Source organism: Cryptomeria japonica, chromosome 4, assembly GCF_030272615.1.
Source record: "Cryptomeria japonica chromosome 4, Sugi_1.0, whole genome shotgun sequence".
Classification (NCBI taxonomy): domain Eukaryota; kingdom Viridiplantae; phylum Streptophyta; class Pinopsida; order Cupressales; family Cupressaceae; genus Cryptomeria; species Cryptomeria japonica.
The window spans coordinates 721474295-721498713 of NC_081408.1; the positions used below are offsets into that span (position 1 = coordinate 721474295).

The 24419-nt window shown below is 34.0% G+C and overlaps 2 protein-coding genes across 3 annotated transcripts; both read left to right on the top strand.

The window, feature by feature from the left end:
* Positions 1-9083: 9083 nt before the first annotated feature.
* LOC131032127 (xyloglucan endotransglucosylase protein 1-like) lies at positions 9084-10450 on the top strand. The gene is made up of 4 exons (XM_057963054.2): positions 9084-9219; positions 9539-9639; positions 9739-9932; positions 10063-10450. Exons 1-4 carry the CDS (start codon positions 9084-9086, stop codon positions 10448-10450), a joined length of 819 nt encoding a protein of 272 aa, XP_057819037.2.
* An 11119-nt stretch (positions 10451-21569) lies between these two features.
* LOC131032094 (early light-induced protein 1, chloroplastic) lies at positions 21570-23214 on the top strand. 2 transcript variants are annotated; one of them, XR_009372377.1, is made up of 4 exons: positions 21570-22049; positions 22187-22249; positions 22349-22771; positions 22941-23214. XR_009372377.1 is itself a non-coding variant. In XM_057963013.2 (3 exons), the coding sequence occupies exons 1-3, from the start codon at positions 21912-21914 to the stop codon at positions 22694-22696; spliced, it is 549 nt and encodes a 182-aa protein (XP_057818996.2). In that variant the 5' UTR covers positions 21570-21911; the 3' UTR covers positions 22697-23214. The 2 variants fall into 2 exon arrangements, 1 of the variants encoding a protein (XP_057818996.2); XM_057963013.2 differs by having other exon boundaries at positions 22349-23214.
* Positions 23215-24419: the final 1205 nt, after the last annotated feature.

Here is a 24419-nt window from a genome sequence, read left to right on the forward strand (position 1 = left end):
AAGGAAGAAAGCCTTAGAGGGAAGTTTGAAGACATGGGGATGGTTGAAGGTGAGACCATTCAACAGTATGGAATAAGAATCAAAACTGTTGTCGGAGATATCAAGAGTGCAGGTGGTAAAATGGAAGATTCCACTGTGGTAAGCAAAGTTCTGAGATCTTTATTATCGGTCTATGCAATAAGGGTTGCTACTATTCAGGAGTTGAGATGAATAGACAAGACTAATGTATCCCTAGACTCCATCATTGCAAAGTTGACAGTCTATGAGCTAAATAGTTTTGATGGCAGTGTTCAAAAGACTGAATCGGCTTTTAAAGCCTCTGTTGTACCATCCAAAAAAGGAAAAGAAGCAAGCACCAGTGGTGAACCAAGACATAGAAGAGAAATGGATGATGAGGAGATTCTGATGGAATTTGAAGCTCTTCTTGCCAGGAAACTTCCTAAAGGAACCGGTAAATACAGAGGTAAGCTCCCTTTGAAATGCTTTTCTTGTAACAGGATAGGACATATTGCTGTAAACTGTCCTAATGGTAACACAAGGACAAACCAGAAAGGTTCAAGAAATTCAGAGGAGGAAATCGAAGAAACTGTTTTGTGGCAGTTAATGAAGGTGTCACAGATGAGGAATCAAAAGATGAAGAAAATGAAGATATTGTGTTTGTTGCTGTCAAGGAAGATGTGTCAGATAAGAAGGCTCTCGTCTCCCGCTTTGATAATTCCAATGAGTGGATTATTGGCAGTAGTTGTTCTCACCATATGACTGGTGACCAGAGCAAGTTTCTATCCTTGGAAGAGTATGATGGTGGTGTGGTTCGCTTTGGTAATGATGCACCATGTATGGTCAAAGGCAGAGGGTCCATCTCTCTGAATGGAAAGAGTAGTGCTGACAATGTGTATTGGGTTGATGGTCTCAGACACAACCTTCTAAGTGTTGCCCAGCTGAATGATAGTGTTCTCACTCTGGAATTCAAGAATGGAGTGTGCAGAATCAAAGGAAAGAATGGTGAATTGGTGGCCACCAGTATGTAGACCAAACGTAACCTATTTCAGCTGAATGCAAATATAAGTACATGTCTTATGGCTAAATTTGATGATAGATGGATATGGCATAGGAGACTCTGCCATGTAAACTTTGATAACATTGTGAAGGTCAGTAAGACCAAGGCAGTCAGAGGATTGCCAGTGTTGAGCAAACCGAAAAATCCTTTGTGCAGAGAATGTCAACTGGGGAAAATGTCTTCCTCAACTTTTAAAGGTAAATCTTTCACAACAAACAATTTACTTGATCTTGTGCATACTGATTTGTGTGGTCCTATGAAAACTAGGAGTGTGCAGGGAGATAGGTATTTTATGATTATTACAGATGATTTCTCAAGAATGATGTGGCTCACATTCTTGAAAGACAAGTCTGAAGCCTTTGGAAAGTTCAAAGCTTTCAGAGCATTGGTAGAAAAGGAAAGTGGTAGAAAAATCAAATTCCTTAGAACTGATCATGGAGGGGAATTCACTTCCGGTGAATTCAACAAATATTGTGAAGAGAATGGCATCAAGAGGCCACTGTCTGCCCCTCGGACTCCACAACAGAATGGCTTAGCAGAGAGAAACAATCAGACTGTGGTTGAAGCAGCTAGAACTATGTTGATCCAAGGAAAAGTTGCTCACACCTTTTGGGGAGAAGCAGTGAGCACTGCAGTATACACAATGAACCGGGTACTTATCAAGAAAGGTAAGGATAAAACTCCTTATGAGTATTGGACCGGTAAGACACCTATGGTTAGCTACTTTAGAGTGTTTGGTAGCAAATGTTACATCAAGAGGAGTGAACACCAGAGCAAATCTGATGTGAAATGTGATGAGGGAATATTCTTAGGGTATTCTAGCAAGAGCAAAGCTCTCAAGTGTTTCAATAATAGGACTTAGAGAATTATGGAAAGCATCAATGTGAGAGTTGATGAAACCTCTGAGAAAACTGAGAAAATCGACAGTGAGCAAGCGGTAAATGAACCGGTTATAACCTTCTGGAAACCGGTTGCCACTCAACCAAGTACTAGTAATAGTGTTCCTACACCGATAGATGTAGATGCTGATACTGATGGAGATGAGGATGAAGAAGAAAAGAAAGAGGAATCTATTAAGACCATTCCTCGGTATGTCAAGCTAAATCATGATCCTAAGCAGATCATAGGAGATAAGGATGCAGGAGTCCTTACAAGAAGAAAGGTCAGAGAAAACTCATGTATGATCTCTGAATTTGAACCTAAATTATTCAAAGAGGCACATAAAGATGAAGACTGGATCAAGGCAACGGAAGAGGAACTTGACCAGATAGAGAGAAATGGTACATGGTCTTTGGTACCCAGACTGGAGCATAAAAATGTCATTGGTACCAAATGGGTTTTCAGAAACAAGCTGAATGAGGATGGCACAGTGATTAGAAACAAAGCTAGACTGGTGTGTAAAGGATATGCCCAAGAAGAAGGAGAAGACTATGGAGAAACCTTTGCTCCTGTAGCCAGATTGGAAGGAGTTCGTATGCTTCTTGCATATGCAGCTTTTAAAGGATTCAAAGTATATCAAATGGATGTAAAATCTGCATTCCTAAATGGCGTACTTGAAGAGGAGGTGTATATAGAGCAACCAGATGGGTTTTCCCTATCTGAAGACAGTGACATGGTGTGTAGGCTACATAAAGCCTTATATGGTCTAAAGCAGGCACCTAGAGCATGGTATGAACATCTGCACTCCCATCTTGTGAAGATTGGATTTGAGAGAACAAGCGAAGATAGCAATATCTACTTGAAATCTGAAGGAGATTAGATCTTGATCTGTGAGGTATTTGTTGATGACATTATCTTTGGTGGAGATGACAAGATGAGTCATGAGTTTGCAGATGAGATGAAGAAAGAGTTTGAGATGTCACTCATAGGGGAGATTAAGTTCTTCATTGGACTACAGATTTAACAGATGAAAGATGGAATCTTTATCACTTAGTCCAGGTATGTCAAAGAGGTGTTGAAGACCTTTGGCATGGAAGATAGAAAACTAGTTGGTACAAAGATGGTGACTGGTTGTAAACTATCCAAAGAGGATGACTCATCATTGGTTAATGAGGAATACCGATCAATGATTGGTAAGTTGCATTATGTAGTGCATAGTAGACTAGATATTACACATGCAGTTGACATTACTGCAAGGTTCCAAAAAAGTCCAAGAGAATCTCACTTGGTTGCAGTCAAGCAGATTCTTAGGTATCTGAAGGGAACTATTGATTATGGATTGTGGTATCCATATAGCAAGGATTTCAACTTGAAAGTATTCACAGATGCTGATTGGGTAGGTAATGTGGATGATCGGAAGAGCACAACCAGTGGTGCATTTTTTCTCAGTGATAGACTTGTCTCATGGATAAGTAAGAAGCAGAGTTGTATCTCTCAGTCTATAGCGGAAGGAGAGTATGTTGCAACTTTCATGAACTGCACTCAGACAATTTGGATGAAGCATGTATTAAATAGCTTCAAAGCTCCTGTATCTGAACCGGCATGTATTATAATACCTATTGATATCTAACCACTTCAACAGTTGGGAAATCCCTTAACATGGTAGCTTTAACCGACTTACTATAAATCCTTTGATAGGGTGACTCAAAATAATTGAGTTCTTGAAATCCTCTAACAAGCTAACCTTTAACAGGGTTTAACTCTTAACCGGGTATTCTAGCCATCCCCTAACCGGGTGATCCCTAATAGGATCGGTTCCTAACAGAACCTATTGTATCAGTCTTTAACTGGACAAGGCTCCTAACAGAGCGGACTTCTAAAGAGTTAAAAAATAGCTTGTGGGTATTCATCCCCACCGTGGTTTTTCCCAGTTGGGTTTCCACGTGAAAAATCTGTGTGTCATGTGCGGTGTTATTCATGTGATGGTTTAAGTGATTTGTGTCTTAAGGTAAATCATGTTGATCTAGCTATTTATATATCTTTGATGATAAATTACCTGTTCATGCACTAGGGTGAAATGGAAATGAAGTATTAGATTGTATGAAAAGATAAGTGTCAACCGATTTATGCTTGTCTCAGTTATTCTGGGTTTTGCCGGTTGTACTCTGTTTAAGACCGGTGTTACTGTTTGTCTGCCAAAGCACATTTTTTGCTGACAAACTGGTTTTAGGAATGTGTTTTTGTCTGTACTGATTCACCCCCCTCTCAGTACCGGTTTGGTACTATCCATTCATCATTGAGTTATCAAGAGAGAGAGAGAGAGAGAGAGAGAGAGAGAGAGAGAGAGAGAGAGAGAGAGAGAGAGAGACCTTGTATGCATTTGAGAGGGGGAGACAATACACTTACATGTGTATATATATGTTTAATATATTATATATATACATATATTATATATTATATGTATATACACATATTATATATACAATATCATATTATACACATATTATATATTACATATATTATATGTATATACATATATTATATATAGAATATCATATTATACAATAGTGCATATGTGCTGTTTATAGGAAAATGAGCACGTATGCGCTGCTTACACCATAAGTACCCCGTACGCGCTTTTGACTGTTTAGGCTTGGAAATAGGCTTGGATGACAAAGCTACGGTTTGGAAGTTTGATTTCCCTCCATTTCTCTCATTTTTGACGTGTTTTATTTTATCAACTTGGTTTATTGACTTTGTCATCATCAGGTTTACACTTTATCAAGTGGGTATTTCTAAAATTGCCACCATATTTTCACCCATCTTCTGAGCTTTCTAACCATATAATATTTTTTTCAATTTGAGCAACAATAACATATTATTATTGAATTTCTTTTACCATTGTCTCCATAGTTCTCACAAACATAGGCGCACCATTGTTTGAATAACTTTTGATATACTTATCCAAATTTAAAAAACTTTATATATTATTGTAGTGCACTTTATTCTTTACAATTTAAAAAAAAAATGTATTTTCAATTTGTTTAGTGCAACTTATGCTTTGCGCACGAACATGTACCTAATTTTCAGGATGTGCTCGATTGGAAAAATCAGAAAAAAAAAATATACATCTTCTAGTTCTCACTCTTAACTATCTTTTTGCCAAAGGATTTGTCAAAATACTAAATCTAACTATGACTTTTTTGATGCGCACGTTAGACACTATGTTATGTTTTCAGAAAAAATCAGGGTCATTTTTTCGTGTGTGAAGGATTTGACCCCCTTAATCTTATCCAATTTTGAAAAAGTTTAGTAGTTTGGAAACTAGATTCAGAGTACTACAATATTTGTTTTTTTATTATCTTCAAATCTTGAGTGGATGACTTTCAAATTTTTCCTCCAAGTTCAGGTTCACCTGATTTCAGAAAAAAGTGTTCACTTATACCCCCATTTTTTACCACCATCTTTGTGCACTTACCCAGTGGCTAACTAGATGTTTGAAGCATCATCAGTGAACTTCTACACCCTGCAATAAACTTCAACTTGTTTGATCTAACTGTCAAGTTTCTTTGCATCCAATTCTCCATTATAGGTTGGCAAATCAAATTTGACATCAAGCTTTAACAAAGGTGTATTAGATTCAAACTGTACATGTTGTTTCTTCTTTGAAAAAGAACCAAATGAAGAAGATGAAGAGGATGAAGAAGATGGAGACGGAGGTTCAGGAGGGTCACTACCACCTCCTACTCCTTGACCTTTATCATCTTTTGACGAGGATTCTACTTACTCCTTTTTATCCTTTCTTTCCTTTTTCCTTTGTTGGTCTTTGCCTCTTCTATCATCATCTTCATGTCCAAGAACATTTTGCAAAATACTTCTTCATTATCGAAGATTTCAAAACTGGGAGTCTTTCCTTCCTCTTTTTGTACCATGGTGGATCTTCGAGTGACTCGCCTCAATTCGATCTCTGGATAAAATTATTCAAGTGTACCTTCTCCTCGCTTTAATCCCAACCTGGTTAACATTCACCACTTGCAATTTTCTTGTTAAATTGCTCTGATACCACTTGATCTGATTTTAGAAGTTTACAAAACAATTGCACTTAACTCCTAATTACAAATTATTTTCCTCGATCCAACAAAATTGCATGGTTATGCATTTTAATCCTTGAAATTACAAAAAATAGATTTCACTTGTTCTTTATCCAAATTAATAAAACATAAACTAATTACTTATATTTTGTAATTAGAAAACTCAAAGAATCAAGTATTGAAAGAGTTCATTATAAGACACAAGAGAAGAATAGAGATCACGAGCTTGATAACAGAGTTCGCTCAATTTGAGCTACATCTTCGGGTCCACTTCTCAACGAGGAGCCACTTTATTAACGATGCCAAGCAATTACGACTTCTGTACATCACCAAGCTTTAGTCTTGCAATAAATTTTCTGTCATAGTCTTCTCTTGCACCTAAAGGCTCTTGTGCACTCTCCTTTCTCGAGTTAGATGTCAACTGCCTCTTTGCCCAATTACATTCAAGAGTACAAAAAAGACAATGCTTTTGTGCTTGATAAAAATCCTCCCAATTGACTAATTCTCTTCAAGAGAATTTCCAGTCAAAAATTACCTTAAAAAATCCCTCTAAATTTTTCACATCACTTGGTTCCCAAATTAAGAACCTATAGCCCCTTTTCATACATAAAAATATGCTATATGGGGTGTAACCTCCATATTTAATAAATAAATCCCCATGAACAAATCAAACAATAAACCTCTTAAACAAAATAACTCCCTTTTAACAAATGCCCTCTTTTACAATTTGTTTATAACCCCCCTTTAACAAAAATAACCTTCAATTTTGTCTTAGCCCTCTATTTTCATGTTCCTGGAGCTTTACAACTTACATTTGGTTTATTCATTTTTAGGGGTATAGTTTATATTTCAAGGTTGACATTATATTTAGGGGAATTAAATCTTATTTAAAGATTTATGTATACAGAGGGATTTTCCTTTTGTCATGAAAAATGGTAAAGCCAGAGGATTTTAAGGCATGGGTCAAGGGATCAAATCTCACTAAATCCTCCTTATTTTTTTTTTTTAAACCATATGCTTTTTTTCTTTTAATAATTATGGTTTAATCCATATTATTCCAACTCACTACTCCTGACACATCATATGCCACTATCTTGCCAAGTGTCAAGTTTTGGTGAATCCACATCATCATTTTGACTAGGTTTGACCAAAACTTTGACTGGTCATAACTTTCACATACGGACTCGGATTTGGCTCGTTCAAAATGCGTCGGAAAGATCTTGTTGAGCTCTATGTGATGAAAGTGGTAGAAAAATGTTCCATGATCATCAATTTTTCTGTTTGACCATCTTTGACCAAATTTTGATTGAGCATAACTCCTGCATACAACCTCCTTTTGATGCGGTTCAAGTTACACCATAACTGTGTCTGTGAGCTCTTTCCAATGATGTTAGATCCTTCAGATTCTGAGACTGTGAAATTTTTGAGGCTTTTTGGATCCTCCTTGATCACCATCTGTGGACTACAGATTCACGAGATGTTGGTGCAACACACAGACGCCTTTGCAACACGTGGATGTCTTTGAGTCATATAATCAATAAAGCCAAGGAAAAGGACATGATAGCGGGTGATAGAGCAAGTCATGCAGACAAAGGTACAAAAAAGTGAAGAAGATCTCTAATTGGGGTAAAGCGAAGGTGCTTATGTAGTGTGGAATTTCACAAGGTGCTATTTACAGCACTACAGAGCCCGAAACCCATGTCTGGTACTTTTTGTTCCAATTTTATATCTAGATTTCGCTTTGTATCTTTGTTCCAGATCTAGCTTATTGTATCTATTATTCTTTTTGAATATGTTGTTTATTATTTAAAATAATGGTTTTTCTATCATTACCTTATATCTCATACACATAGTCCACAATCTCAATTACATTACAACAAAGGTACATAATCCAAAAGTTTAAATCTCCTATCAAGACTATAGTTGAACCTATTCTTATTCCAATGTTATGCAAGGAAAATGTGAGATCTTAATTTACATTCATAGACTTATTATTTCATTTTCTTACATATCACTCAAAAGTCAATCTTGACATCTCTAACATAATATATTTTGAAGATTATCTTTTTTAAAGATAAGAAGAGGATTATTGTAAAATCAATATGGATTATCTCCTAGATAGTTTTGGAGTCTATGGATCTTGTAAATTATGCCTTTATGAAAATCATCAATAACTTGGTGGAGCACTATGGATGTAGCTCACATAGATTGTTCTCCAACAATTCAAGAGATCTATGATTTGAGATTTTTGGGAGGTGATAATCTAGGAATTTTGAATTCATATTGATAAATACACCTTTTAAACATCTTGAGGCAGTTTGGTGAAGTTCCACCTAATTTAAAATTAATTTTTAAGAAAAACTTTTAAAGAATATATATTTGTATTTTTTTAATTAGCAAATTTTGTTATGTTAATGTAAACCTTAAGAAAGGACTAAAGAAAAATTAAGATACATATTTTAACAAATTCACTTTAGTAATTGAATTTAATAATTAGTTCTTCTAGTTAAAGAAGTTTCAATCTTAAACTTATACTCTTGTATCATACAAGAAAACTAATATAAATTTGATATAAAACGTTTAACAAATAATTAAAATAAAACTAGAGAAATGTTTAAAGACACCACCGATCTGGTATGGTACAACTCAATTCTTCTATCACCATGAAGCGATGTTTATTTAGTTTATAGTTTACTATAATCCATCTTTATCGAGGATAATATTTTGGATAGCCCGTTGATAACAAGGATCCCAGATTAGAAAATTCAAGATTCTGCTCTATTCCGGCATATTCAATTCAAAAAATGCAGAACGATTATTACGAAATGAATCAACTCCTATCTCATCGCTTCGGGCCTGCTACTGTCATATTACATTTCAAATTTTCCACCAATACAACAGTTGTCGAGGATTTCAATGTAATACTCACTCTGGAACAAACACAAGAGAGGCTCAAGCGAAGTCTTATTTACATGTGATTCGCATGTCCTTTTCTCTCAATCGATGTGTCAATGCTTAAACAACCTAAGATGTCAATGCCACTAATTGTATGTTTCATGGGATTAACTCTTATATTCTCCCAACTCGTTTCTGCAAATTTTTACACCGACATTGACATCGCATATGGTACTGACCACACCCAGATACTTGAAAATGGCCAGACGTTAAAGCTCAGTCTAGACCAGATTTCAGGTTCACAATTTAGATTATTGTTGTTTTAGTTTCATTTATTTATTATTTCTAGATTAGATTGCTTGTGAAACAATGTTTCTAATTTTATGTTGTGATTTATATTAGAAGTTAAAGATGAATTTTTGTATCAACATTTTCAATCATATATTGTTTTTAAATTAGATTATGGATAAATTTTTGAATCAACATTTTCAATCACATATTTTGTATCTCTAATCACATTCTATGATCAATCATTAGAAATGAAAGATGATCTTCCCACTTTGCTTTGTTGTTATATATCATCATCAATTGCGTTCTTCTCTCCCTGTTTTTTCAGGTTGTAGATTTCAATCCAAGAATGAATATCTGTTTGGTCAAATCGACATGAAAATCAAATTGGTGCCCGGAAACTCTGCAGGGACTGTAACTGCATATTATGTAAGCTGGCTGTTTAACATGTTGGTCAAATTGGTTGTCCAAAGCGCAGCGTGTTTGCTGGTTTTAATCACAACTAATGTCGTGTTTGATCGGGTGCAGCTATCTTCTGATGGGTCTCAGCATGACGAAATGGACTTTGAGTTTCTGGGAAATCTGTCTGGAGATCCCTATATCATGCAGACAAATGTTTTCTCACAAGGCCAAGGCAATCGAGAACAGCGAATCTACCTCTGGTTTGATCCCATTGGAGACTTCCACACTTATTCTGTTCTCTGGAATCCCCAACAAATTCTGTAAGTAATACTAAATTTACCCCTACCCCTTCAACTTAAGTGCTTAACTTCCTTCCGGGCTAAGGCTCTGAAATATTACAGTCCCCATTCTAATAACATAAATTATGCTGATGTTATTGAGCACTCGCAGATTTTCTGTGGATGGAATTGCTGTTAGAGTTTTTAAAAACAACAAAGATTTGGGCGTAGCATATCCTGAGAGTCAAGCGATGAGAATATATGGAAGCCTGTGGGACGGAGACAGTTGGGCTACCAGAGGTGGTCTCGTGAAGATCGACTGGAGCAAAGCTCCATTCGTAACGTATTTCAGGAATTTGAGTATGGATGGATGCCTCTCCACTTTCCCTTCTGCTAAAGATTGCGCTACTAAGTCATGGTGGAGTGAAGAACTGAGTAGCACACAGAAGAAACAGCTTACTTGGGTGCACAAGAAATACATGGTTTATGATTATTGTTCGGACACTGTAAAGTTTCCCAATGGCCCTCCCGCTGAATGCACCAGCAACGCGTCATTTTAATTATTTCGGAGGAATGCAGAACAAAGCAATTTTCATGGTTGTTTAGTCATACTCCATTCGTTTATGTTCTGTTAAGAATTATTGCAGAGGAAATAGGGAACGGCTTAAATAACACGTATCTACATCTTATTTCAAGATCTGTCTTACTATGTCTACTTTCTATTATATAATTTATTGTTATTGCTAAAAATAATTATTTTCTTATAATGAACCCTAGATCACATATCAATCTCAATTCTATTGCAAAAAGAAAGAACAAAAACCCATGTTTAGCTCTCCTATCAAAACTGTATGATAGATAGGCATTCCAATGTCATGGATCTAGAAAGATAATAGCGATGTCTCAATTGCATAGAATCGTTGGAATTCATGGATGATTCAAAACAAGATTCAAATATAGCATTAGGTGATATTGAAGATAAGTCCTCGATGCAAGTCATATGACTACATTATAAATCCCCAAATGATGGTGTCTCACAAGATGTCTGGGCGAGATTGATTGGTGTTTTTCTAAGTATCGAAAGGAAAAAATTTGGCAACTTGAGACCTTTTTTATTACAACATTTCCTTATTTCACAAAGTCTACAAGTATCTAAAGTGTGTGGTTTCTTTCCACATGAATCACATCTAATTTTCACCATGATTACAAAACCATCAAACTCAAGAAAAAAAACACCTAGAATGCTTCCCTTGATTAGAGAGTTCTCTCCGAATGATTAGTGCTAACTGTAGGCCCATAGAAAGATATACAACAAAAATTACAAATTTATTTGAATATTAAATGTCAAATGAATTGTTTTTAATGCATGGTGATTTTTATAATTTATAAAAAAATGTGAAATCTAAATCTTAAAATTAAAAAAAAAAAAAATTAAAAAATTCCTTATAAAATTTAGATCGGAATAAAAAATGTTTGGAAAATTTTTAACAAATGAAATGAAAGTTATTCCTTATCAAAATTTTCTTACTTGATGTTGTACTTATGAAGCCAAAAAATTATCAAAATACTATAAAATCTAAAAGATCTTGAAATGTTTGTCACATAAAGAAATATCTGTGAAGTATTCACACTTCATATTTTGACTCCTTATTTAGAAGAGATGAAAAAAGAAAAGAAAAAAAAGCTCCACTCCTTGAAAATACATGATTGATATTAACATGTAGCAAACCACTAGAATAAAATCTTTATGGGTCAGCTCCTTTGATGACAACACAATCATAGCTATGTGCAAGTGGATGTGTTGAAAAAAATGCATTGATGTGGCTCATGTAAAACACCAAACAAGTGCTTTGGATGATACGTATGCTTGTGAATAATGAGCTTCAAACAAACAAAGAGTTCAGGTCGAATACACCTCTATGACAAAAAAATCCAAATCACAAATCATTGGGTCAAAGTGGAGGGTTACAAGTGGATGTGTTGAAAAAAATGCATTGATGTGGCTCATGTAAAACACCAAACAAGTGCTTTGGATGATACGTATGCTTGTGAATAATGAGCTTCAAACAAACAAAGAGTTCAGGTCGAATACACCTCTATGACAAAAAAATCCAAATCACAAATCATTGGGTTAAAGTGGAGGGTTACAAAAAAGAGGTTGAGATCGTGGCTATTTAAGAATTTTGAGTCGTTGTTTGTTGTCGATTGAAGTTGCTTGTAGGTGTGAAGGAAGGCTCCAACAAAATATGGAGATGCCTAAGAACTTGTCAAAGCAACAATAATGGATTATAATAGAAATACAGTGCTAATAGGTAAAATTTATGATGTTAACAAAATATATCTGATAAGACATTTTTTTACATTTATTAAATAAATTGAAATTTAGAATACAATTATATTCTAATTTTTTAAATTTGTTTAATAAATGCAAAAAAAAAATGTCTTGTCAAATGCATTCTTCTAGCTGCGTAGATATTTTACAATACATTGACCAACTTTTTCCTACCGAACTATGCACAACCTAACATAGTCAACAAGGACTAAAACCTAGGTGGATTAACTAGAAACCTTGCACAAATGTGAGCCAAAAAACCTACAAATAAGGTGAAAATGGGTAAAATTTATTGTAAAATATTTTAACCAAAGAGTGAGATGGGTAGAGAGAAATTAGCCCTTTAAACTTATTAGATTTCCATAATCCATGATTGATTGTAAGATAATTTTTTTGTCTGACTTCAATTGTGTAAAAGATTTTGCATCGACATTTTGAGTCACACTACGTGAACCATCATCATGACGAAAGAGAGCAACTGCAGGAGTAAAATGAAATTTTGTAGACTTACATTGGATAAAATAGAGGAGAGAGATAAAGAAGTGAAGGAGAACAAAGTTTAAGGTTGGAAAATTAGCCCTTTGCTAAAAAGATTTTCAAATTTTTTCAACTTTTTTTAATTCATATGGATTTGTATGGTACAACAGATTAAAAAGGTCCAAAAAAGTGCAAAAATCAAAGTTAGCAAAATTGACAAAATGAAAGGTATTTCTTTATTTCCAAAGCCTTCTGAACACAATGGTGGTGTCTATTTGGCTGCATTGATAGGGCTATGTGTAGAAATCACTTTGATGTGGGAAGGAACACACATTCACGGCTTTGATACCATGGTAAAATTAGTGAAGATCTAACATGTGATTGATATTGTTCTACAAGTGGACAGTGAAGTATAATAGTATGTCTATCAATATAAATTAAGGGTATATAATATATAATGATCAACCTTGCACATATAAGCAATGATGAAGATTTGAGAAGTTAGGAGTGAAACTCTGACTACCTCTCGAAAGGTTCAACACTTGTGAGCTCACTTGACAAGTGTGTGAGAAAGTGTCAAATATGACAATTTTCACAAGTCATACATGACTTTATCTTGGGAGAAATTAAATCAAGAATGTTCTAGGTCAACTTCCTATTTACATTAATAATCATAATGTTTACATAATTTTAAGAGTTGTCTTTGCAAAAAGTTATATAAAGGAAGATCACCCACTACCATGCATGCTTCAATTATCGTTCACTCCTCGCTTACCTAATTTCTCAATTAGTAATTTTAAAGAAACTTAAAAATAATAACTAAAAGTTCATTAATAAATTTCACATGTACCAATAGTCGCCCACTTTACCACTAGTAGTTAGAATTTCTGGACTTTAGTTGGAGGAGTTGTGCAACTTTATTGGTACCCATAGCGCTAGGGCATTTGTGCATAAGTATTGGCCATTTTTGAGGTGGTTGTAGTGCATGGTTATTGGGGCATCTTTAAGTAGGTATCATGCAACACTTTGAAATAACCACTTTTTGACCTTTGCATGCATAACAGATCCTACAACGTGCATCGATACTATCCAAAAACTCGAACAATAGCTATAAGCAGTTAAGTTGCATATGGAGACAACAACAAAAAAATCGTTGAAATCCGATGTACCATTTAGGATCTGCAGGTGAGTGAAGTTAGCTATGACGACTACTAGTTAGCTTCCCTTGATCTATTTCGACTAGATTTTGAGAGAGTGTTTCTTATATCATTTTTTTTTTTTAAATATGTATTACTAGAATTTGTGCAAGGAAGTGTGATGTTTATGCTGATAGAAAATTATGTGTTTGTTAACATGCTAAAGACATATATATATTTTAAGCTGCTATAATTTTGTAATAAAATTTTGAAATACATGCAATACTATATGCAACATTTGAAAAATGTTTGTATTACATTTTTTCTTATAATCAATTAAAAGAAAGATTCCTCATAATTTTAATTTTGAAGAATTCATAGTTGATGATTCCTTTTTCCTATATGAAACGAACCTAGAGAAAGTTTTATGCTTGTTCACTAATTTTGTTCCTAACCTTGAAACACAAAAGTTAGTTAATAGACTTATATCACAAATACATGATTGATGGTGCGAACAAAAATAAAATAAAAATAAAAATCCTTTTGCTTGCAACACTATATTCCAAACTCAAAACAACTAACTCTGCTAACAAACTAACGAACTGTAACAAAGAGCAAAATTTTATTTCAATTACTCTACATCAAACAATTTACAATTTGGGCCTGCTACCGATCTCTCACAAACAACTCACTAAAAAGAGACCTTCCCATATGCACAGGCTTTCTCCACACACCTAGTCAATATCTCTCTAGAGCTGCAACCAACACACATTACCTTCTTTCCAGGTTCCTATCTTCAACAATCTGCAAATACCTTTCTGTGTTCCCTATGACGTCTTGGCTTCTGTCATTTCAGTTTTATTCTCCCTCTTTGTTTGATTTCTCATTGCTTTCCTTTCGATTCCTCTTCTCCGTCTCTCATATAACACTTCTAAATTTCTTCTTGTTTGATCTGCAATTGGATTAGTATTTTACTTGCCTCCCAACGCACTTGACCCTTCACATTTCATTATCAATTTCATATCATTGCTATTTGTTTGACTTTCTATGGCTGAATGGTTTGTTAGAAACATGGCAATATATATTTCAAATGGTACTGATGTTTTATGCTGGAAAATGGTTTTAACTTCTGCCAAAGGTATTTCTTCTAAAGTTTTTAAGACTGCAACAAATCCAATTTGTGCATATCTATAATCATCGTTATCTAAGAAGGAACGACTTAAATCACACAAATTAAGTTTATATTTCTGGATTTAAATCGTTAAACAATCAGAACTGACAGACATTCATTAAACTTGATATGTTGCAGAACTGACAGACATTCATTAAACTTGATATGTTGTTTAATGTGTATGATTTAACGCTGACCCTCCAAAAGACAACATTTCCATTAGACATTTAGTCAAACCATCATGTGCCATGTCAATGCCTCTACCAGGGTGACTGCAATTACAAATCTGAAACTTTGGATGTACATGTCATGTTTTGGTGCTCCCATTATTTTGCATTATTGCACAGTAACTATGAGGGCATTATTGCGGCTACATCTGATGAGATCCCTTGATGGATGTTGATGCGCTGTTCCAAAACTTCCACTTATTGCGGCTTGCTTCCACGGTTAAGGAGCTTTCCTTGCATCAACTTGCTTGTGTCTTCATATCTCTATCTAGTCCTTTTTTAAGGTTTCTCTTCTTCTTAGAGATTTTTTGTTTTTGTTTCTAAGGCTCTCTTTTCTCCTTGCTTGGTAGGGTTGCATTTCTCTGTATTTCTTTATGCTTTAATAAAAGTGAGTTGGCCCTTATTCCACAACTTACATATAAAATAAAATAAAATCTCAAGACATGGATGAATGTATGGGAATGGGAACAATAATGACAACTAAATTATAAGTTCCCAAAAGATACATAGATAAATTTGAATACAGGAATGATAATCTCAAGACATTGATGAATCTATAAAAATGGATGCAATAATGATAACTAAATTATAAATGTGAAATACATGTAAGTGGAAATAAAGAAAAACAGGTAGGGATCAAGACATGAGCAAGACATGACTCCACCAAGACAAATAATGATGCAAAAAGAGTCCTAGAAGCATACCTAGCTTCCTTGCTTGTGTAGGCCCTACCTATGACATTAATAAATAGTAAAGGAAACAGTTTGTCTATTATCCACCTACAAAAACATCTAGAATGCCCCTTTTATTAGAGAGTTCCTTCGAAGTGATTAGTGCTAATTGTAGGACCATAGAAAGATATACAACAGAAATTACAAATCTATTTGAACATTAGATGCCAAATCAATCGTTTATAACGTATGGTGTGACTCTTATAATTTATGAAAAAAAATGTGAAATCAAAATCTTAAAATTACCAGAAAAAATGAAAATTTGTTTGTAAAATTCATATAGAAATAAAAAGACTTTTGCAAAATTTTGACAAATGGAATGAAAGATATGCCCTATCAAAATTTGCTTTTACAATGATATCTCTAAGAAATCAAAAAAATCTACCATAATAATATAATATTAAAAATCTCGACATTGAAATATCTATCAGAGAGATTTCAATCGACTAATCGCACTTCATATTTTGACCCCTTTGTAAGATATGCGAAACCAGAAAAACATTTAAAGAAGAGAAAACAATCCCCCAAAAAAATGTTTGATGTAAGTTTATGATTGATAGTAACAAGTACCAAACCACTAGAATAACTCCTTTGATGATACACCCTATTAATGGGCTGTAAAGAAAATAACACAATCATAACATTTGTCACATCAAAAGTAATATGAAGAGGCGAGTATAAGAGGCACTTGGTAGTGGAGGAAGTTATTAGAGAGTGAGTCAAAGGAGATGTAGACCCCCAACAGAAAGTAATTCACAACTTTTGGAGACTCCACATGCAATGTGCAAGTGAATGTGTTGAAAAAAATGCATTGATGTGCACCAAACAAGTGCTTTGGATGATACGTATGCTCGTGAATAATGAGCTTCAAACAAACAAAGAGTGCAGGTCGAATACACCTCTATGAAAAAATCACTAAGAATCACCACCATTGGGTCAAAGTGGAGGGTTGCAAAAAAGGGGTTGAGATCGTGGCTATTTAAGAATTTTGAGTCGTTGCAGGTTGTCGGTTGAAGTCGCTTGTAGGTGAAGAGGTGAACTGGAATGGCTAAGGAACCTTCAAGACGTGGACATCATATATGCTATCAGCAGAATGTATCTCATAAGACATTTTATAAAATTTATTAAATAAATTGAAAATTAGAACATAATTATATTTTGATTTTTTAAATTTGTTTAATAAATGAAAAAAAAACATATATTTTCAGGTACATTTTTTTGGCTGTATAGATAATTTGCAACACGTCGATCGACTTTTTCCCACCGAATTGTGCTCAACCTAACATAGTCAACAAGGACTAAAACCTAGGTGGATTAACTAGAAACCTTGCACAAAAAAACTACCAAAAATCTATCAAATAAGGTCAAAATGGCTAAAATTTCCTGTCAAAATATGTTAACAAAATTGCGAGATAGGTAGAGTGAAATTATCCCCTTAAACTTATTCGATTTCCACAATCCATGATTGATTGTAAGAGGTTTTTTTTTTGTTGGCTTCAATTGTGTAAAAGATTTTTACATCAACATTTCAGGTCATACTACGTGAACCATCATCATGTTGAAAGAGAGCAACTGCACGAGGAAAATGAAAGTTTGCAGACTTATATTGGATAAAATAGAGGAGAGGGATAAAGAAGTGAAAGAGCACAAAGTTCAAGATTGGAAAATTAGCCCTTGGCTAAAAAGATTTTTAATTCTTTCAACTTTTTTTAATTCATATGGATTTTTTATGGTACAACAGATTACAAAGGTCCAAAAATGTGCAAAAATCAAAGTTAGCAAAATTGACAAAGTGAAAGGTATTTCTTTATTTCCAAAGCCTTCTAAACACAATGGTGGTGTCCATTTGGCTCCATGATGTTCAATTGATAGGGCTATGTGTAGAAATCACTTCGATGTGGGAAGAAACACACATTCATGTCTTTGATACCATGGTGAACTAGTGAAGATCTAAAAGTGTGAATTGATACCATTCCACAAGTGAACAATGGAGTTAGTATGTCTATAAATATAAATGAAGGGTATATAATATAATGATCAACCTTGCACATATAAGCAATGATGAGGAGCTAAGAAGTTAGGAGTCAAGATCTGACTACCCCTCCAAAGGTTCAACACTTGTGAGCTCACTTGACAAGTGTGTGAGTAAGTGTCAAATATGCATACATAGGGTATCTCAAGTGACGAGGACACTCATCTCAATACAATGAAGTGAGACAAAATCATGAGAAAACCTAAGTAAACTTAAACTAAGTGTGAATAGTTCAATAATAGAAGGGTGATATGTCAATTAGATATATAATGACATTATTTATGCTATCAATAATCACATAGAATGTGTGATAGTGTAGAAGGAAATAGAGGAGAAATAAATACTTTATGTAATACATAATAATATATCAATAGCTTGTACTTTGAAGAGTTTTTAGTAAACTGTTTCAACCACACCATAAATTGAGAAGAGGTTCCACTCATGAAATGATGATGACATTAATTTTTTGTGTGTTACAATTTTATTTTATTTGATTGCCATGGATTATGTTTCATAAACTAAAAATTGCTGGATTAGTTATAATACATAAAGTGTGATAATAATAGTTTATTCTTTAAGCATCTTTACTCCTAATCCATTGAAAAATGTTTATAATCTTGTAGCATTTTTATAATAGTGATTTTATTTTTATAAAATAGTTGCATTTTATTTTACCCACCTCACTACTTGCAACCCTTGCAAAAAGAGTCAATATGCCTTTCCTAAGTTTATGCTCTTATATAGAAACAAGTATTGAATTGAAATTTTCTTAAATATAAAATCTATTTTATAATCTACCTCATTTTCAACCTACCAAAGAGCATATACACCAATTATCCCCACAAGTATGACAAACAATATTCTTTCCTTGAGAATGCTTACATGTGCAACTACACTACTGGAAAAAACAATTCCATTTATAATTAAACATACCAAAAATGTGTTAGTAGTTTCTTAATGGTATGGGACAAATTATTTGGCTACAAAATCATATTAGACCAGTAAGTTGCATCAAAAGTTTGCACAAAGTTCAATGGAAATAGATAAATTTTTTTAGAGTGAATACATCAACAAAGGTGCACAAACACTAAAAATAGAACATGAAAATGCTAAATTAAGATACAAATGATAGTCCTTTATCATTTGATGCAACTAGGAATTTTGATGCAAGGACATAGACACCAAATGAGGAAGCATGTAGGAAACTTGAAGAATAAATTGATGAAGGTTAAAATTTAAAAGGCTTAACATGATGTAAAGTGTAACTACGAGGTTGTGAATCAAAGGCACCGAATTGAGAAATACAAACATCACTATGAAGTGGAAACATTGATGTGGACATAGGCACACAAAACTATGATAGGGGTTAGCAGAACATGAGTAGACCTATTAAATATACGTTGACCCTCACTCAAAACTTCTAAGTGAGCTTATATAAAGGTTAACAAAGATAGGGATAATAAACAAACCAAAAGTGATAAATCTAAATCCCCTAAAATGATAGAAATGACCGATTTTACTACGAGGGATACAAATATTGATCAATGGATATAGCATGGGAAAATGTAGGCATTAATTAATGAAGTAGAAACATCGAACCAAAATAATGAAAAAAATAGGGTTATTGTGCATCCAATGATTATAAAAAATAAAATAAGCAGTGGATTAAAAATCTCACAAAAACATCTTCAAAACATAAAGAATCAATTGTAAGAAAATCACAAATGTTTTTGAAGATTATCAATTCATTGCTTTTTTAGAATGTGGTAAAAAGTGCCACATTGTGGATATAGATGTATCAAAATGTGTCACGTGGATGGAAAGTACAGACAAATGAACCAAACAAGAAACATGTAGTATAAAATTTCATAAAAGACATAAAGAAAACACTATATTAGAGACATGGGTCCTGCCAACTATGCAAAAAGGGACAAAGAGACATAAAAATAACAGTCAAATATACATATTTAAACCTTTATCTCATGCCCAATTGACACTTCTATTTGAGTTTAAGAGATAAGTACAACCAAATATGATATAATTAAAGCAAGTCTCTCTATGTCTCCTATTACACATTATAAGTGTGGATATGCTCAATATTTTAGATGTGAAATCGATGGTATGTCGATGGTTACTTTAACAACACAATCTCCCATTCAAAATAGCTCATATGAGGGATTATTTATAGATTTCGAGATGGTCGATGGAAGATAGAATTGAAATTGAAGATCAAAGATTGTGATTGTTTAAGCACTTTGAAATTATGATAGGCCTCTAAGTGGTACCTTACAATTGGTGGACAAAAGGAGATCCATAATTCAAGGAGATTTGATAGATTCTACTTTTTTGAAAAATAATGGATGTTAGGAAATACAAGGGATTTTTAGACGACCATTTTTTTTATTGTGAATAATCAAGGTCTTCTTAGAAAAATGAATGCATGATATTTTATGAGAAAGATTTTGGAGAAGCACATTTAAAGTCTTTCTTAGGACATGTGTATTCTACGAACTTGGATAAGACTTGTCTTGTAATTTAACTATGCTTTGACTAACTAGGTTAAATGATTAGTATCAGTGTAGTCATAGTGTTAGAGAAAAAACAAGAATTTAATAAATCAATTTTATTTATTTAAATTTTGGAGAATGTACTTGATGGGGATTGGAATTATTTATTTAAGATTGGACTTTATAAGAATTGTTTAGTAATTGAACAAATAGTTGTGATTTATTCAATTAATGGTAGAAGGGATATATTATTTAATCAAAGTTGAAAGACAAATTAAGACAATTAATTAAATAATTGTAATTTATTTAATTGATTTAGGAGTATGATGTGAAGTGGATAAATGACAACTAAATGGTCAAGATATAATTTTAGGTTTTTAGAATTCCCATATGATACAAAAATAAACTTGGCTATAGGAATGATAATCTCAAGACATGGATAAATATATGAAAATGGGTACACTAATGGCAACTGAATTATAAGTTCCCAAAAGATACATACATAAATTTGAGGGCTATAGCTATTCTGACTCCAAAATGTTATATTCATAGGTCATGTTATATGACATTCGCATGTTATTGACCGTCGATAACGCGATTAACGACTGTGATTTTCACGAATGTCATATAACGTGACGTACAAATATAACATTTTGGAGTTAGAATAACTGCATCCAAATTTGAACACAAGAATGATAATCTCAAATAGTGAATGAATCTATGACTAAATTATTAATGTGGAATACATGTAAGTGAAAGTAAAGAACACTAAGTAGGAATAAAAACATGAACCAAACTAAACACAAAAAATTGCCGATGGTACATTTGAAACATTCCACCAACACAAATACCAATGGTCAGTCAATAATTACATTTGAAACATTCCACCAAGACAAATAATGTTGAAAAAGAGTCCTAGAAGCATACGCACTTTCCTTGCTTGTCTGGGCCCGACCTATGGCATTCAAGGTAAAGGAAGCAATTTGTCTATATTCTCTACCTCCAAAAGCCTAGAAAAAAACAACTCCTTCCATTCCATACAGCAACATACCTTCAACGAATGACGTGTTGTGCTAAATACCTAGAAAAGTTATCAGACAACCAAAAAGTATTCCCACTCCGCTCTCCGCACGTGTAAAATATCTTCTAGCTCCAACATATCAGGCGTGGCCCTTTCTGCTCCGTAAACTCCTGTACGCGCAAAGTCACGGTAGTTTCGTAATGGGATCTCACCATAGTTAATTCGAACCCTACCTTCATCGTTTAACCCTCGTCGCAACTGATAAAATCTCTTTACAACCCTAGAATTGAACCTGAGCATCACAAATCCTTTCCTTTCTGCTAGCGGAGATTTCATATTTTCTCAGATTTTTCTTTCTTCGCATTTTTCCTTCCAGTTCCTTCAGAAATGGCGTTGTCTGCGAACGCAGCTTGCGCAGCCTTTCGTTCGTTGGAACGACACGATTTCAACAAGGTCTCGAGATCGATTCCAGCGACTCGCAGTTTTCCTCGCAGCAAAGGTCCTCAGGTTAAATGCACAGCCGAGGTATGAATTTGTTGCATGCGCTCTATTTCAAAACTTTTTAACAGATCCAGGCTTTAATTTACAAAGTAGTGATTTGGAAGTATGTGATTTCTTATATTTTAATCTCTTTTCTCTGTCTGATCTGTTTTATTTTTTAGCCTGAAAAAGAACCTAGCTTGGACGCGCCGAAGCCGACGAATCCACCGCCATTCCGTCCCAAGGCAAGTCAAAAGATCTTACCTGCTCTCACAAATGACAAAGAAAAGCTTAAATTTAAGCCTAGGAACGTTTAATTTACTGTATATTTTCCCTTTTTTCAGGTTAGTACTAAGTTTAGCGACGTATTTGCGTTCAGTGGACCTGCTCCCGAAACTATCAACGGCCGGCTGGCGATGGTAGGGTTTGTGTCCGCGGTTGGAGTCGAACTGGTGACCGGAGAGGATCTTTTAACGCAGCTCAGCCAGGGGGAGGGGGTCACATGGTTTCTTTTCACGGCAACGGTTTTGACTGCGGCGTCTTTAATTCCGATGTTCCAGGGCGTGACAAGGGAAAGTAGGTCACAGGCTTTAATGTCCTCCACTGCTGAGACGTGGAATGGCAGGCTGGCGATGCTAGGCTTCGTTGCGCTGGCCGTGACAGAGTACTTTAAAGGAGGGCCTCTCGTGTAGCTTGCCAGCCATTAAGATGCATGTTCCAGGCAGCTGTATATCGTTTTCTGCACACCTCCCAGATGAGGGGTTCAGGTTTTCAACACTAGCGTAAAAAATATAACATGTACGTTTTTACCTGCTTCTGATGGGGTACCTAGGAAAATAGCTTTAAAAAGTGGTGTTTTGTGTATTATTCAATTGAACTTGGGGTACCTAGGAAAATAGCTTTAAAAAGTGGTGTTTTGTGAGATGAGGGGTTCAGGTTTTCAACACTAGCGTATACATATAACATGTATGTTTTTACCTGCTTCTGATGGGGTACTTAGGAAAATAGCATTAAAAAGTGGTGTTTTGTGTATTGTCCAATTGAACTTGGGGTACCTAGGAAAATAGCTTTAAAAAGTGGTGTTTTGTGTATTGTCCAATTGAACTTAGTGGGGCGAGAGTAATTGACCATTATGATTATGGGTATAGTCCTTGTCTTTTCTTACCAAGATTATGGCTAGTAATAAAGTTTAACTTGATTAGTAACTTAAGTTTCTTTGCTTCTATGCCCTTTTTGGAAGTATAAAATGCTATGTGAATGTTGCATCTGAATATTATCTATTTTTAGATAAGGCAATTGTTATATTAAAAAGTTGTATTTATTACAATTTTCATGTTATTTGTCTTAACAAAGATTATGGCTTAATTTTCTTTGCTTAACATGTCTTAACAAAGATTATGGCTTAAGTTTCTTTGCTTCTATGCCCTTTTTGGAAGTATAAAATGGTATGTGAATGTTGCATCTTAATATTATCAATTTTTAGATAAGGCAATTGCTATATTAAAAAGTTTTATTTATTACAATTTTCATGTTATTTGTGGTGTATATTATTTATATGTAGACACGTGTTGTGTTTTTTTTTTATGTATATATAAAAACTTTTGTAATATCTTTACTTTAATCATCATATATATGTAACAATATACATATTCATACATAAGATATACATACTCATTGAATATTCGTGATCCTTGTAGGGTACATAGTAAAGTAATCAAAGTATACCCTTTACTTACATCATATTTTACAATATACATAATCTTGCACATATATTCATGGTATATATTCACATATCACTATGTATATGCATACTTTATATGCACATACTCGTGTTCTCTAGTGCGTTGGTGCACACATACATGCATATTATTTTATAAATATGTACATAGACTTGTACTATGTTTTCATTTTCTTATAGTTGCCAGATGTTGACACTTAATTTTTTCTTTTATATATTTCCAATCAATTTTTTTATTTATTTTATATTTCTAAACTACTAACCCCTTATCATATCAATAGCTAGGAGCTTCGTATAAGCTTTTTCTATGCTCCAAATTGCACAATCCCTCAACCCCTAGTTATAGAAAACCAAAGTCTAGTGCCCAATTTTTTTAAAAAAGCCTTGTACTTAGCCCTTGGTTATATACATGAGTAAGGGCCAAGCTCCTCTCCCCTTTCATTTGTAATTAAAACAAACAAATAAAAAACTCACTTATCAAATGGGCGTAATTTTTGCATAATTAATTGGATTTATTACTTTTTTTGTAAGCATTAGAAAGTTAGTTTTGACCCCTTTCTAATACAATGGGTCATTTTCCAAGATAGTACACCAATAATTGGATATGGTTACTTTAAGTACATGATTTATTTTAAATATTTGAATAATCATAACTTTTGGTTTTGAAGTCTAAATTT